This window comes from Arachis ipaensis, chromosome B1, assembly GCF_059453495.1.
Source record: "Arachis ipaensis isolate K30076 ecotype BB chromosome B1, ASM5945349v1, whole genome shotgun sequence".
Classification (NCBI taxonomy): Eukaryota; Viridiplantae; Streptophyta; class Magnoliopsida; order Fabales; family Fabaceae; genus Arachis; species Arachis ipaensis.
The window spans coordinates 27,475,390-27,490,768 of NC_142436.1; the positions used below are offsets into that span (position 1 = coordinate 27,475,390).

Sequence of the window (15,379 nt, forward strand, 5' to 3'; positions counted from 1 at the left end):
TGTTAATATTGAAATAAATCTTGAAATACTATAAAAATGCTTGAACTTTTATATATCAGTTGCTCACTTGCTTGCAATCCTTTAGCTGCAGGGCTTTCTTTATTAGTTGCAACCAAAACAAACTTAATTTCAATTTAAATTTTGACAATTTTCAAAACTCAACAGATTAAATAAAGTAAAAATAAAAGAAGATTATTATTATTCTCAAATGGGACAAGAATCATATTACAAAAGCCAACTGGTATTGGAGATTTGCTCAATTTCCACACGTTCTGTTTTATGTGTTCATAGACTTGTCCCTAACAATTAACAAAACTAATAAGCCACCTTTCATTGATTGGTACTGCATTCTTGGAGTAAGTATTAACATTTCTAATGATGACCCTTTTCCTTTTTGGTGCTAAAGTTTGTAGCTTTTATCTTGGTTCTTCTTTATCATGAACTTTTATATGATTATGGTCCACCTTAAGTGAAATGTTAATATTGAAATACATCTTGAAATACTATAAAAATGCTTGAACTTTTATACATCAGTTGCTCACTTGCTTGCAATCCTTTAGTTGCAGGGCTTTCTTTATTAGTTGCAACCAAAAGTCCAAAACAAACTTAAGTTCAATTTAAATTTTGACAATTTTCAAAACTCAACAGATTAAATAAAGTAAAAATAAAAGAAGATTATTATTATTATTCTCAAATGGGACAAGAATCAGATTACAAAAGCCAATTGGTATTGAAGATTTGCTCAATTTCCACACGTTTTGTTGTATGTGTTCATAGACTTGTCCCTAACAATTAACAAAACTAATAAGCCACCTTTCATTGATTGGTACTGCATTCTTGGAGTAAGTATTAACATTTCTAATGATGACCCTTTTCCTTTTTGGTGCTAAAGTTTGTAGCTTTTATCTTGGTTCTTCTTTATCATGAACTTTTATATGATTATGGTTCACCTTAAGTTAAATGCTTCTAAATTATTTTATAACCTTAACCTGAATGGTGTATCTGCATGAACTTTGATGGTAAGATATCAATATGAGCAGCAGGGATATTCCTTCTAGCACTCTGATCTCTCCTAGTATAATCAAAGCTGTTAAATTTTTAAATGTCAATCTGATCATGAAAGCACTTGATTTTGGGTTATTCAAGAATTATTATCAGCTTAAACTAAACTATAAGGTGATAGCTTTTCCTTGATTTAACCGAACTAATTGGTTGTCAACTACCACTACTTCTCCTGGCAGAAAACGAAAAGAAAAAACCACCCTTACCTAATTAATGAACCTTTTTAAAGTTTCTATTCTATTAGATGAGCGACGTTCAAATTAGTTAGTAAAATTTTTTGGGTATGTTCTATAGTAACTTCAAAATTAGCATGTTTCAATTTTTATAAAAGAGTGAGTCTCATTTCTTAACACTCGTATTTAGACAATTTATAAAATGATTCTCATACCAACACTAATACATGAATCTAGTATTAAAATTAGCATTCTGATTTGGTTTATTCTAATTTTGTAATTATGCATTTATGATATGATTTATGTTAATTTTATACCCTCATGTATTTTAATTTTATTGATATAGGTGTTTTCAAATTACTTCATGGCTAGTAATGCTAGAGAAGACACACAAAGCAACAGTGTTGCTCCAAATGATAATGAAGTTGAAGTTCAAAGTAATGCTAATCCAACTTCAGAAACTCCACAAGCAACGGATAATGTCTCAACTCCAGAAGGATCAACTCCTAATGAAGGTGACAATAAGACTCATGTTAAGAGTGCTTACTGGGAGTATTTTGATCGTTTGAAAGTTGAAGGAGAATGGAAGGCGAAATGCAAGTTTTGCAAGAATGTGCTTAGTGCAAATCCGAGGAATGGTACCAAGTCATTGCGGAACCATGTGGATCGATATTGCAAGAGAATAAAGGTGGCAAACTCTAGGCAATCATCAATTGTTGAATCATTGTCAAAACAATCACAAAAGCAAAAAGTGAATGAAGATGGTTTTGTGTTTGATCCTTCATTTACAAGAAAATGTGTTGCTGAGATGATTATTTTGCATGAGTATCCTATGAGTTGTGTGGACCACCATGGATTGAGGCGAGCTTTTGCTTCAATGCAACCAACTTTTAAAATGCCTAGTCGAAACACTATCAGAAAAGACATCTTGAAGATGTATGGGGACGAGAAGCAGAAGTTAACCCTTCAACTAGATGAAAATGATAGTAGAGTTGCAATAACTAGTGATATGTGGACTTCCAACCAAGAAAAAGGATACATGGTTGTCACAGCTCACTATATTGATACTTCGTGGAAGTTGCATATGCGCCTATTGAGGTACTTTAAATATTTTATAAACTTTTATACATTGTGTTCTTTTCATATGTTGAGCTAGGTTAATCTAAAAATGCATGCATGTTTGTTAATCTTTTCAGCTTTTGTTATGTTCCTTGTCCCCATACAAGTGAAGTTCTCACTGAAACGTTGATGAAAATATTGTTAGAATGGAACATTGATAGAAAATTGTCCACTGTTACATTGGATAACTGTTCTACTAATGATGCTATGATAGATGGACTGTTGGGGCGTTTGGATTCTTCATTCTTGATGTTGGGGGGTAAATTGTTACATATGCATTGCTGTGCTCATATATTGAATTTGATTGTGAAGGATGGCTTAAGTATTGTTAAAGAAAGTATAGAAAAGATTCGTAGTAGTGTATTGTATTGGACTGCAACACAGAAAAGGACCGAAACTTTTGTGAGTTGGTGTGCTAAAACAGCGACCTCATTTACTAGGAAATTAGTTCTTGATTGCCCAACTAGATGGAACTCAACTTATTTGATGTTAGAAACTGCTTTGTTGTATAAAGCTGTCTTTCCTAGGTTAAGGCAGAAGGAACCTCAATATAAAACTGTGCCAAGTAATGAGGAATGGGAACTTGCGAAGGAAATATGTGACAGATTGAAATTGTTTTATGATGTTACTCAACTGTTTTTTGGGTCTAAATTTCCGACTGCTAATCTTTATTTTACTTTGGTTTGTAAAATAAAAGTGTCATTGGATGAATGGGAAATTTCTACTAATCCGTTAATTGCTAATATGGCATCTAACATGAAGAAGAAATTTGATAAGTATTGGGATGAAATTCATGGCATTATGGGTGTTGCTGCTGTTTTAGACCCTAGGTACAAGATGGTTGGGGTTGAGTTTCAATTTGAAAAAATGTATCCAGATCCAACAGAATGCTCCAAGCAAGTTGATAGAATTCATCAGTTGTGTAATGAGTTGGTTAATGAATACACTCAAAAAATGAGTTCTGATGTGTCACATGTCGGTGTTGGTGTTGGTACAAAAGAACTTAATGAAAGTGGAAATGCAAGTTTATTTGGGGGTGATGATTACATGGTGTATCTTAAAAGAAGAAAAATGACAAGGAGTTCATATGTGAATGTTGAGCTTGATCATTATCTTGAGGAGGAAATTCATCCTCCAAATGATCCTAACTTTAATGTTTTGAAATGGTGGAAGAACAATCAGATGAAATTTAAAGTTCTTGCAAAAATAGCTAAGGATATATATGCTATTCCGGTGTCCACTGTTGCCTCTGAATCTGCTTTTAGTACAAGTGGTCGTGTGATTTCTCCTCATCGTGCAAAGCTCAAACAAGACATAATTGAAGCTTTGATGTGTGGCCAAAGTTGGTTGTGGGCACCTTTGGGAAGTAAAGGTGATATATTGATTAATATTCATTTATGTTAATTTTTTTCATAGTACCAATTAATTTGTTAATTGTTATCTCTTTTAATTTTCAGGTTTAAATCTTGATTTGCAAACTTTTAATGATGATGAAGATGTTGAAAGTGATCAAGAATAAGGGTTGAAGATCATTTTATATCTAATATTGTAATTTCTTTATTATGGTGTTAAATTTGTAGTAATCTAATAATATCTTTTTTTCTTAATTTCAAGTTATTTTAGCTAATGACATTGTATGAATTTTATGTTTGTATTTTAATTTATCTATGAATTTTAAATTTTTGTCTTAATTTATATATGAATAGGTAAAAATTAAAATATTTAATTTTTACAGGGGCGGGTCGGGGTGGGGCGGGTACCCGCAGGGGCGGGTGCGGGTTCTGCTATTTACTACCCGCGGGTAGTTATGGGGGCGGGTAGTATATGCCTGTCAGGACGGCGGGGCGGGGTCGGGTAGGGCAAAAACCCGCCCCTACCCGCCCCACTGCCACCCCTACGCGTGGGTCACGCGGTCGCGTCATCTGGGAGTTTTCCTTATCACGCGTTCGCTTCGCTCACGCGTACGCGTCATTTGCGTTCTGCTCAAGGCACGCGTCCGCGTCAGTCACGCGTCTGCGTCGCTGCCTTTTCGCGCTGGGCACGCGGCCGCTTCGTCCATGCGTTCGCGTCGCTGCCCTTTTCTTCAAAACTCCATTTTTGTGCTTTCCTTTCATTTTTGTATGTTTCCTTTCCATCCTTTAAGTCATTCCTCCCCTATAAAGCCTGAAAGCACTCAACACACAAATCACGGCATCAAATGGTAATAAAGGATGATTAATTTTAATATTTCTAAAGCATAGGAAACATGTTTTTTACATATATTACATAATAAGGAAGGGAAAGTAAAACCTTGCAAATTACATGAATAAGTGGGTGAAGGATTGAATAAATCACTTAAATTGAGCACAAAATACATCATAAAATATGGGTTTATCACCCTTTTTCAAAAGTTCTGGGTCTTACAACATATGTATGTTTGGATGCCTCTTTTCGAATATTATTCTCTATAATTCGATGTCTTGACTGAGATTCTCTATTTTTTATGAAGCAATGATCTGGCACAAAGGTAATCTTCCCTCTTGTGTGGACTAACACCTGCTGCAGCCATCCACTGTACCGCGAATCTGTGCTTATTGAGGAGAATGCGCTTGGTATGTTGTTTTTAGCTTTTTTGTTTGAAAGACTATGATCTTTGTTGTTATCACTGCTAAGTAATGCTTCTTCTTGCATTTCCAGATGTGAGCAACGCTGCCCAGAGCAAGCTTTTGGACGATCTTGGTATTGTTGCTGAAGATGTGACAGTTGATTGGTTCTTGCAATTGGGCCGCATACTTTACAAGGAACTTTCTGATGGCAAATGGGGAGAACATGAATGTAAGCTAAACTTAATTAGTTTCAAGTTTTAGGTTGTGTCTGTTTTGTCTTATTATACCTGAAAATCACTTTTTAAAACTGAACAAATTTGTATATTCATATTTAAATCCTTTTTGCTTTTTCCATGATGTTTAATAGATATCATTTTATGCCTTTGGAATAATAAAATACTTTTGTTGTAAAAAGTGAGAAAACCTATAAAATTTGATATGGTTAAAATCTAACTATTGTCGTCCTCTTTTTGTATCTTGAGAAGTTGTTACCTGGTTCCTTACTATTTATTTTCATTATTTCTGTTTGTCTTTTTTTTTGTCGCAACCAAATTGAGTTTTAAATGCACTTTTGTTCCTTTTTTTATGGTGTTCTATTGAGAGTCAAAATATCCTTTGTACCTTATTTATATATAACTGTACACCAGTCATCATCGGGTTTTTATCCTATAATTATTTCGGCCTTATTTCTTCTTGGGTATTAAACTAGGTAATTTATTAGGTGCCTTCTTATTTTCTTTAAAATGTATACGAATATAGTGTTAGTTGAGTTGTAATCGTTTATTGAGCATTTATTTTATGAATGCATGTTTGTTTGCCTATTTTCTTTTTTTTTAACCGTCTCTCTTGACAGTCAAATTTATGTTTGTCCCTTATTTATAGGTTTTCTCTTTATACTTCTCTCATTTCTGTAAGAAATATTTTCTCCCAATTTATAGAGTCTAATTTCAGTTGTTTCATTCGTTAGGTTGTATTTTGAAAACTTGTGTGTTTTGTTACTATTATTTATTTTGTTCTTTTTTGGTTCGTCTCATGTTTAAATTCTTATCTGATTGGTTATTTATTTTAGAAAGGCTATTATTTTTTTAAGTTTTTATCTTTTCTAGATATTTATTTTATTTTGACTGTTGATACTATATCAGTTTTTAATTTTTTTTTAATTATGAATGGCATATTTTTTTATCTTGAAACTTATATTCCTCAATCTTAAATGATATAATTTTATGCAATTAAACAATAAAAAATTTTTGGTGGATATCTGCTATTTGTCTTTAATTCTCATGTTATTCTTTATCTTTTTTGTCACCAGTAATTGTTTATTTGAATTTGTATTGACTTAAAAAGTTAAATCGAGTGTTAGGTTATTTCTTTGCAAAACTAATGTGATTCACTTCTATAATTGTGAATTTTGGTTCTGTTAATATTTTTTTCCTTTAGTTTCTATGATGTTTAGAAAACTATTCTATAATATACAATGAGTTTGTTCATGTTTTTGCTAAGTTGCATTTTATAATATGCATGGCTTATTTTGATTTCTCACTCATCGGCACTTGCAAATTCTACTCTCTGTTTCAGCTAACTATCAGCATACCATTTCCATAGGTTTGGCTGCTATCTTCGTTCAAAGCTCCAGCTAGCCGATCAATTTCTAATTGGAATCATATCCATACTATTTCGGTCCTGCTATTGCATTGTCTTATCTTCAGTGAGGAGGAAAAGATGGGGGTGGGGATAATTAACTCTCATTGCAATAAATGTTCTAGCTGTCAGCTCTTCCTTTATTAAATTATTTTTTACTTTTTGAATTATAAATACTCATTGTTACCTTAGTTTAGCATGAGCATTACCCATGAGGTTAGAAAGAAATGTTGTTAGGAGTTAAATGGAAATGTGCACTAATCTTTGATTATTTTAGCATTGACATTGTGACACCCGAAACAATCATTTCTATGTCTTGTGAGTTTTCTAAAATGTTACCTGTTCTATATGTTTGTGTTAGCAATAATTTTAAGACACTTCTCAATTGTATCATATCATCAATAATTTCTTCTTTTGGTGCATGCATTTATCTTCTTTTATTAGTGTTGCTATTAATGCATATACTTAAAATGATGGCAAGGCTATATGTACACTACAAAATCAGTCATGATTTTCTATTCGATTGTTTGTTTGTTTTATTAGATATAGTAATTTCAAAAATATTTGGATCTTATTAGCTCTCATGTCAACTTGAGAGTGAATACGCAATTCTCTTAATACACAATTTTGACATTTATGGCACAAAATTATAAATAACAATTAACAAAAAAAAACCCTTTTAGGACATCATATATTATTAAGGTATATCAGAATGTCATCAATTTATAGATAATTGCTTGAATCCACATAGAATATAATTTTGTTATTTTAAAACACAAGGAGTTGTATTAACATTATACGCATAACAAATCATTAGTTAATAATTTGTCTTTGAGTGGGTTAATAAGTTCATTCACTTACCATATTTTTCAGGCTCTTGTAACTAAACTCAAACAATTTACTTATTATTATTTTTTTTGGGAAGTTGTTTCTGAATCTTTTCATTATCGCTTCTCATAGCTTTGTTTATATACCCCATTTCATAAAGGAACTAAATTCAATGAATATATGCAACTATAAAATAATTCATTGTCAATGTATATATGCATATACATTTGAGATGTATGTCAAACATTCTCTAAATTCATGATTTTCATTCATGATTAGTTTATTCACTGTAGAGTAAGTTTAACTATATATTTTATATTAATAACCCTATTCTCATTGTCACTGTTTATGGAAACACAATAAGTTTTTTTTTTGAATATAATGAATGGTGTATTCAGTATATTTTACCCAATTACTACTGAATCTATTTTTTCAATATATGTTTAATATGTAAACTGTAAATAGGTAACAAAATTTTGCATCATGTCATAATGAAAAGATCAGCAGCAGGCGCTAGACGATGCAATCCATGAAGTTCTCTATACTCACAAAGACTAGCAAATTTTTTATGAAGCTTATACATACAAACTTAGTCAGTGCATAATAACATAGACATTGAAAACACTATAATATAGAGTTCATGTAGAGACCAGTTGTTAGTTTTCATTGTTGGTCATATTCAAAATAGGGATTCTTACAGATGAATTTTTTAACTATATTAAAATATTAGATCTTTATTTTTTTTCACTGTTGATACTAAATCAGTTTTTAATCTTTTTATTAGTGATGTCATATTTATTAATTTTGAATCCTATTTTTCTCATTCTTAAATGATACAATTTTATGCAATTCATTAATAAAAAACTTATGTTGTAAAAAGTTGAAAAACATATAAAATTCTTTTATGTTATTGAGTATTTATTTTATCGATGCATATTTTATCGTAAACCATTTACTTTTTGGATTACTGATGCAAAGTTGTTATGTATTTTTTTACTATTCTTTATTTTGTTCTTTGTCTATTTTTATGATTTTTAAGTTCTTTTCTTCTTGGTTGTTTATGTAGCAATTCCGCCTTTTTTTTTAACTCTGTTTTGATAAAATGAGTAAAAAACTTATCCTTATTTTTATTATTCTACTTTAACCAAAAAATTAATTTTCAGAAACATGCGAATACATAGCTCCATCCGTAACCCTAAAGTTTAAGGTGAATCATTTTACTTCTTTCTTATGTCTATGTAAATAATGTTTAATTTGATATTTTTTGTGTGTGTTTTTAACATTTTTTTACTCCAATCTGTTTGAATTATTACCTTTTATTTATTTCATTTTCAACTATATGTTTTTCTAACTTTAGAAAAAATATATATGAACTAACTGTTTTTTCTTCATGTTGCGATTTGAGTATACTGATCTGAAAGTGCTGTTTTTGTCGGATCCAACGAATTATTGGAGCAGGTTGTCTTGGGAGAAGAACGTCCACCGGAGATTTGAGGTAAATAAATGTTACTCCTTGGTTATGTCTTTGTGAATCATTTTTAAGATATTATTCTTTGTGTATTTGTAATATAAATAATTACTCTAATTACTGTTTTGTTTTCTTTTTTTAGATATTTTTTTATTATACATGTATTTCTAATTTCATTTGAAAAATATATAATCATTTTATTTGCATGTATATATTTTTTTAAATTTTAAGAATTCGATCTTGGTGACGTTTTTAAAGTACCATGTTTTTTTATTATATTTTTTGTGCACATTAACATTTTTAATTTTGATTCGTGAATATTCATTAGTATTTTTAAGTATAATTTAATCTTTCTTTTATTTATAGGTGAAATTACAAGGAATGGAATGGAGAAAGGGTATAGGAGAAAGAGAATCATCCACTGTAGTGGAGGTGATCTCTCTATTTTCTACTCAATTGTAATTTCTATTTACCAGTCATACTAATCCATGTCTTTTTCTTATACCACAAATAATATGTTGCTTTGATCACCATACTATAATATCCAATTATCATTATTTTTGGTGGCCATGTGATGGCAAATAATTGTTATTAATTCACCAGACCAACAACAGCTATAGCATCGAGTGTTCAACTACGAAGGGTTCAGAGATAACAGTGGTGGATTTGTGAATATTCCTATTGGTTCGAGACAATCACTTCAACAGTGACAACAAATTCAAGTAGCATGGAACACACAAAATGGTTAAGGCCGAAAAAGAATATAAGAAACAATAATTGAACTTTTGTGATTATGACTTACTTAGTCCCAATTCAATTCAACAATAATTTATAGTAAAAAGTTTAAGTGTAAAAATTTTTGCTGTTAATATTTTAATTCCAAATTATCTTTGGGTTGATACGGGACTTAATGAGCCATAACCTTATAACTTCTATTATTGTTTCTTATATTCCTTTTTCCACCTTCACTATTCTGCATGTTCTATAGTATTTGAGTTTGCTGTTTCTGGTGAAATGATTGTTTTGGGCCAACACGAATGTTCGTGGATCCACTAAGTTACATCTGAATCCTTCATTGTTGAAAACTTGATCCTGTAGCTGCTGCTATTTCGGTGAATAAATAACAAAGATTTATTAGTTCTTGATCATCATATGTATTGATAGTTTGATATTAGAGTGTGGTAATCAAAGTAAAATGTTATTCATTGTACCAAGGAAGGTTATAGATTGGTACAGTGGGTAAGTAGAGCATACAGTTAGGTAGAAGAGAGAAACTCGTGATGGTTAATTTTGGCAACATTTGTTTTCCGCCCGTGCGTTGCACATATTCCAATCAAGAATAAAAGAGGAAGCAAAAAAGAAAAAAAAATAAAAGATAAACCAAAAACCAATGTTCTCTATAGTGTGCTCTCTGTCATTTAAATTAGGATTTTAATTAAAAGGTAGTGGTTGAGAGATTTGAAAATTGGGCAAAAGAAGCTTTACACTTATCGTTCTTTTTCTTTCTTTCATCTCGAAAATTAACATGTTTGATGAGAGATTCCAAGCATCGATTTTTTTTTCTCTCTCTTTTTATTCAATCGGCATTTAAACAAAATCAAAGGTCATATAGTATGTTTTTCAAATCCTTAAATCTTTCATCTTTTTGTGCATTTGGTCCTCTCTTTTTGATAGCATTAAAAAATGACAACTTACATTTTTATAAAATAAATTTTTTATCCAACATATAAATTATTTTATTGCGATAAATCAACGAATTTTTTTATATACATAAATTATATTCGTTATGGTTTTTATTAATGTTTATCTTCTGAATTGTGTTGTTTATATTTTTAAGTTGTATTTGTTGTTGCATAATTTATGAAGTTAAACAAGATACAATGTTCTGTGAGACAGGATCTCTATATTTTTAAAAAGTTAATGTTTCGAAAAGCAAAGATACTTATGCAAACTATGAAAAGTTAGAAAAAAAACTTATGTATTTTGAGTAGTGATAGAGTAAATAAATCTGTTACATTTAATTAAAAATTAAATAATAAAAATATTTTTTTAAAAAAAAGTGATCATCTATGAAGACTCAAAAAAAAAATTTCGAAACAAAAAACAAATTTTCAGCCCATGTATTGCACAAATCTTCTCCTAGTATAAATAAAGATATTGTATAACATTCTTTCATATTCAAAATCCAAATTAATTAAGAATAAAAATGACAAGACGAAGAAAAGAGGAATCAAAAGAAAAATTATACTTTTTGCAATGTCTCTGCTCAGTTTACTTTATCTTACATCCTACATACCCAATTCTTCATTTCTAATCAAAAGAGCGAAATTTAAAGCCATATATGACATTTTATTGGTCTAAACCACAATCATGCACATTAAGGATCTTTATATATGTCATATCCAAGGTAGTGAACTCGTAGTTTTTATGTTGACTCGGAAGGCCAATGTAAAATCGTAATTCGTAAAATCGTAAGACGAAACGTAAACATGACTCGTAAATTTTATAAGTTTCAAATAAACCAAATCAGTAAAATCACACATAATTCACAAATCATAATCAGTCACAACTCTTTACAACTCAAGTTCATACAATAACACTAAATTAAATCCAAATAACAAATAAAACATCCAAATTGTTAGATGACATTCTTAATTCTAAATATATATCCTAATAACATATTAGATTCAGAACCTAAGCGGATAAGCCCACAACAACAACAAAAATTGTTTTCTTAATTTAGAACAAAACAAAATAGAACAAATTAAAAAAAATATTACAGAGCAGAACATATGTATGCTATATCATATACGCTTAATGGCTATAATATATGCTAGCAAACCAGATTAATAACTAAGTAAAGAAAATTGAAAAAATTAATAGAATTCGTTTAAATTAAACACAACAAAGCTAACACAAACACAACAAAAAAATGAGGAGGATGAGGCTAATAGTGAAGCAGTCAGCGACATCCAGCAATCCGAAAAGAAGAGGAGAGTTGCAGCAGCAAGACCAAACCACCCATGGTGCTTGAGTGATGGTGAAAGGGCAGCAGCGCAACCAAGCTACACCTATGCTGCTTTAGCAATGACAAAAGGAGAAGAGATGGTTGAAAGAAGAGAACGAGAAACATAGAGAATTGACACATCAACCACCACCATTAGTACCCATACTTTGATTTCGGAATTGAGAAGAAGAGAAAGGCTTCAGATGCAGAACAGGAGAGAGAGGGGAGAGGGGAACCTAGGGTTCCAATCCTTATTAAACACTAATTGGGGCTTGAGCTTGGGCTTGGGTTGGGTTGGGTGTTTACTGGGCTGTGCAAAACTGAAGTTATGGACCAATTTTCTTCATGAGACGTGGGTCGTCGGAAAACTCTCGCTTCCAACGAGTCTGCGATTTTCCTCGGCGATTCTGCACGGTTGCAACTCCACCAACACGGATAGCAGAAACGCGACGGAAAGATGGACCAGAAACGTAAAATCGTGCGTTTTTACGAGTAAAAACGCGATTTTGTCTACCTTGGTAATATCTATATTTTCTTGTTTATTAATTAGGATATACACATTCTCTCGGGAAAAAGAAATTTCATTGGAGAAAAAAGCGACAACATTGCAAAGGAAGGGCAAAATATCCTCCAAAAATCAAACCATAGAAACTGAATACGACAAGTGTCAAGGACCAACTATCTTGAAATCTTAAGTTATTGGGCACGAGCCATTGAGTCAATAGTGATTTTATATCTCTACCTTCTAGCACTCTCCTTCAGACTAGAACATTTTGTGTGTATTTAGATTACAGTTTATAAATAGGAGTTTATATAAAATTGATTTTGTAAATTTAATTTTGATAAAAAAATAAGTTTGTGTTAAAATGATTTATGTTTGACAATTTTTATATTAAAATAGATTATAATAAAATAAATATTGTTTGGATTACACTATTCAAAATCACTTCTAAATAAAAAATTAATAAAATAAACATCGACTTAAATAATTTTTTTATATTATTCTATCATTTTAATTTAGATAGTTGAATAGATTTTATTAATTAATTATATAATAAAATCATTATTTATTTACTAAAATAAAAATAACATATCAAAATTAGTAAAATTTTTAATTAAAATTAAAAAATATAAATTTTATATATATATATATATATATATATAATATTTTTCTTAAATTTTAAGTATTAACATCAAAATGTTAATTTTGTATTCTTTTACATTGTACTCTTATTCTAGTACTCCAATAATCTTATTGTTAATATTATTTTGGAATCCAACGTTTATGATTTTAATTATTTTATTATTACCTATGATTAATTTTTTATTTAATTTGTCTTTTTTAAAGAGATCATAATTTATATTATAAAAAAATTACACTAAAACATAGTACACAAGAATTACAATTATAAAAGAGAGTACTAAAAATAATAAAATTAAATATTTATCTTGATAGTGATGAAAATAAATCTAAAAATTTTTTATGATATTTTTATATAGATATTTTTAGTACTTTTAGTACTCTTTTTTAATATACTATAATTTTATTATTATTATTCCATACAAAAAAATAACAGATAAAAGATTTATATAAACAGAAAATAATAAAAATTCTATAAAGAATAATAATATCCATGAGAGAGTAGTAGAGAAAAAATATTATAAAAAAAGTAACAAAATTAATCATATAAATAATAGAGGACAAAATTGGTAGATAGAAAATAAATTTCAATCTAACGTGAAAATATAAACGAAAAAGCTATAATTTTTAGCTTTGGCTAAACTTGGATTGGAGAGCAGAATCACGTTTACGTTCAAAAGAAGAAAAAATTACCAAACTAAAAAGTGAAGCTTTCAAGAAAACTAAACCTATGTTTGATACTTCAAACGCTAAGCCAAACACAACCTTTGTCATTGAAACATGGGCGTGTGGGCCCATTTTACCTTCTACTTAAATTCGACTTAATTATGGTACAAAGAGATGATAAGGAGAGTATTCCTAATGAAGACTTTGACCCCATATCAAGAACCTATGTCCTAGAAACCTTAGGCAAATAGAGAAGGATTAAGCATAGCCCTATATATAAGACCCAGAACTTTTGAAAAAGGGCTATCATGAGCTAATTTCAAATTTAATATTTTTGTAGCTTTAATTTCAGAAATTTCTTTATTAAAGATAATTAAAGCAAATTTTGATTAATTGAATTTGAAATAAATTAAGATTATTATCCAATTTTATAATTATTGAATTATTTTCTATATTTAAATTATAAAGTTGATAAGTATGAAATAATAAGAATTTTATATGATTTAGATTAAATAATTAATATTTTAAATATTAATACTGTTGTTTTGGAAAATGAAGAAATTAAGTATATTATTTCTAATTTTTGGATTTGAACATTTTATTGAAAATAATTTATGAGATTGATGAACAAATAGTATTTTTATACATTATTATTGTTGGATTAAAAATTATTTCTAATTATTATATTATCCCTATTTTTATTTGAAATGACCAAATTACCCTAAAACCTAATTTCTACCCTAATTTTCAACACACACACAGACCCTCACCCTCCAGCCGCACACCCCACACCCCACTAACAAGCACACACATGGTTTCCTTGTTCCATGAAAGAAACAAACAGAAGCAGAAAGGGAGAGGGAGACTTAGTTGCGGCAGAGGAGAGGAGGAGGGAAGCTCACCGCGTTGCCGTCGCCCTCACCGGGTCGCGCTGCCGCTGCAGTCCATGCATCTTCGTCATCGCCAGGGGAAAGCCAGCGCCACCAATGTCACATCGCCGAGCCTCCTCGCCGTTGCCACTGAAGCCGTCCTCGCCGATTTGTCTGCCGCCATTGGAGGCGCGAGCCATGGATGCCTTGGAGGGAGAGGACGCAATGCTGGTGGAGCCGCACCCAGCCCCTGTTGCGCCACGTCGCACTCAGAAGGATAACCGGGGGAGAGCGGCGCCGAAGGGAAAGATAGGCCGAACATGGGGCCTCCGTTATCATCCTCGCCGCTGAATACCTCGCCGCCGTCCAACGCGAAGCCAACTGCTGTCGTCGCATCTCCCAGTCATCCCTGCCGCCGCCGTGCCACCGGGAAGGAGGTCGTCGAGTCACACACACACATAGAGAGAGAGAGAGAGAGAGAGAGAGAAAACACGGGAGCAGAGGAGAGAGAGGGGAGACCTGCGCCATTTCTGGCCGCTTCTGCTGCCGAAAAAACACTGCCGCCGCCTCTGTCGCCAAAAATAGCTGCTGAGTCCTCTGTGTTGGTAAGCTCTAACCCTGCTTCAACTTCTTTATCCGTTAAGTTCTCCATTTCCATGAGAGTTATTGCTAAGGCTGGTTGTGCTAGGAGTTTATCGCGAGTTGCCGTCATTCTGGTCACCGGCTATGGCGTTGGTGTTGCCGGAACCGCCACTGGTGCTGCCGCTACTTGGTTCCCTCGAGTACGGTAAGCGTTTCTATTTTGAAGAGTTCTTTAATCGCT

General features: G+C 31.4%; 1 protein-coding gene across 1 annotated transcript; it reads left to right on the forward strand.

Annotated features, from left to right (window-relative positions):
• Window positions 1–3,098: 3,098 nt before the first annotated feature.
• Window positions 3,099–9,545, forward strand: LOC110265613 (zinc finger BED domain-containing protein RICESLEEPER 2-like). The gene is made up of 8 exons (XM_088502662.1): window positions 3,099–3,726; window positions 3,812–3,859; window positions 4,090–4,171; window positions 4,899–4,945; window positions 5,031–5,168; window positions 8,827–8,900; window positions 9,240–9,305; window positions 9,477–9,545. The coding sequence occupies exons 1-8, from the start codon at window positions 3,099–3,101 to the stop codon at window positions 9,543–9,545; spliced, it is 1,152 nt and encodes a 383-aa protein (XP_088358788.1).
• Window positions 9,546–15,379: the final 5,834 nt, after the last annotated feature.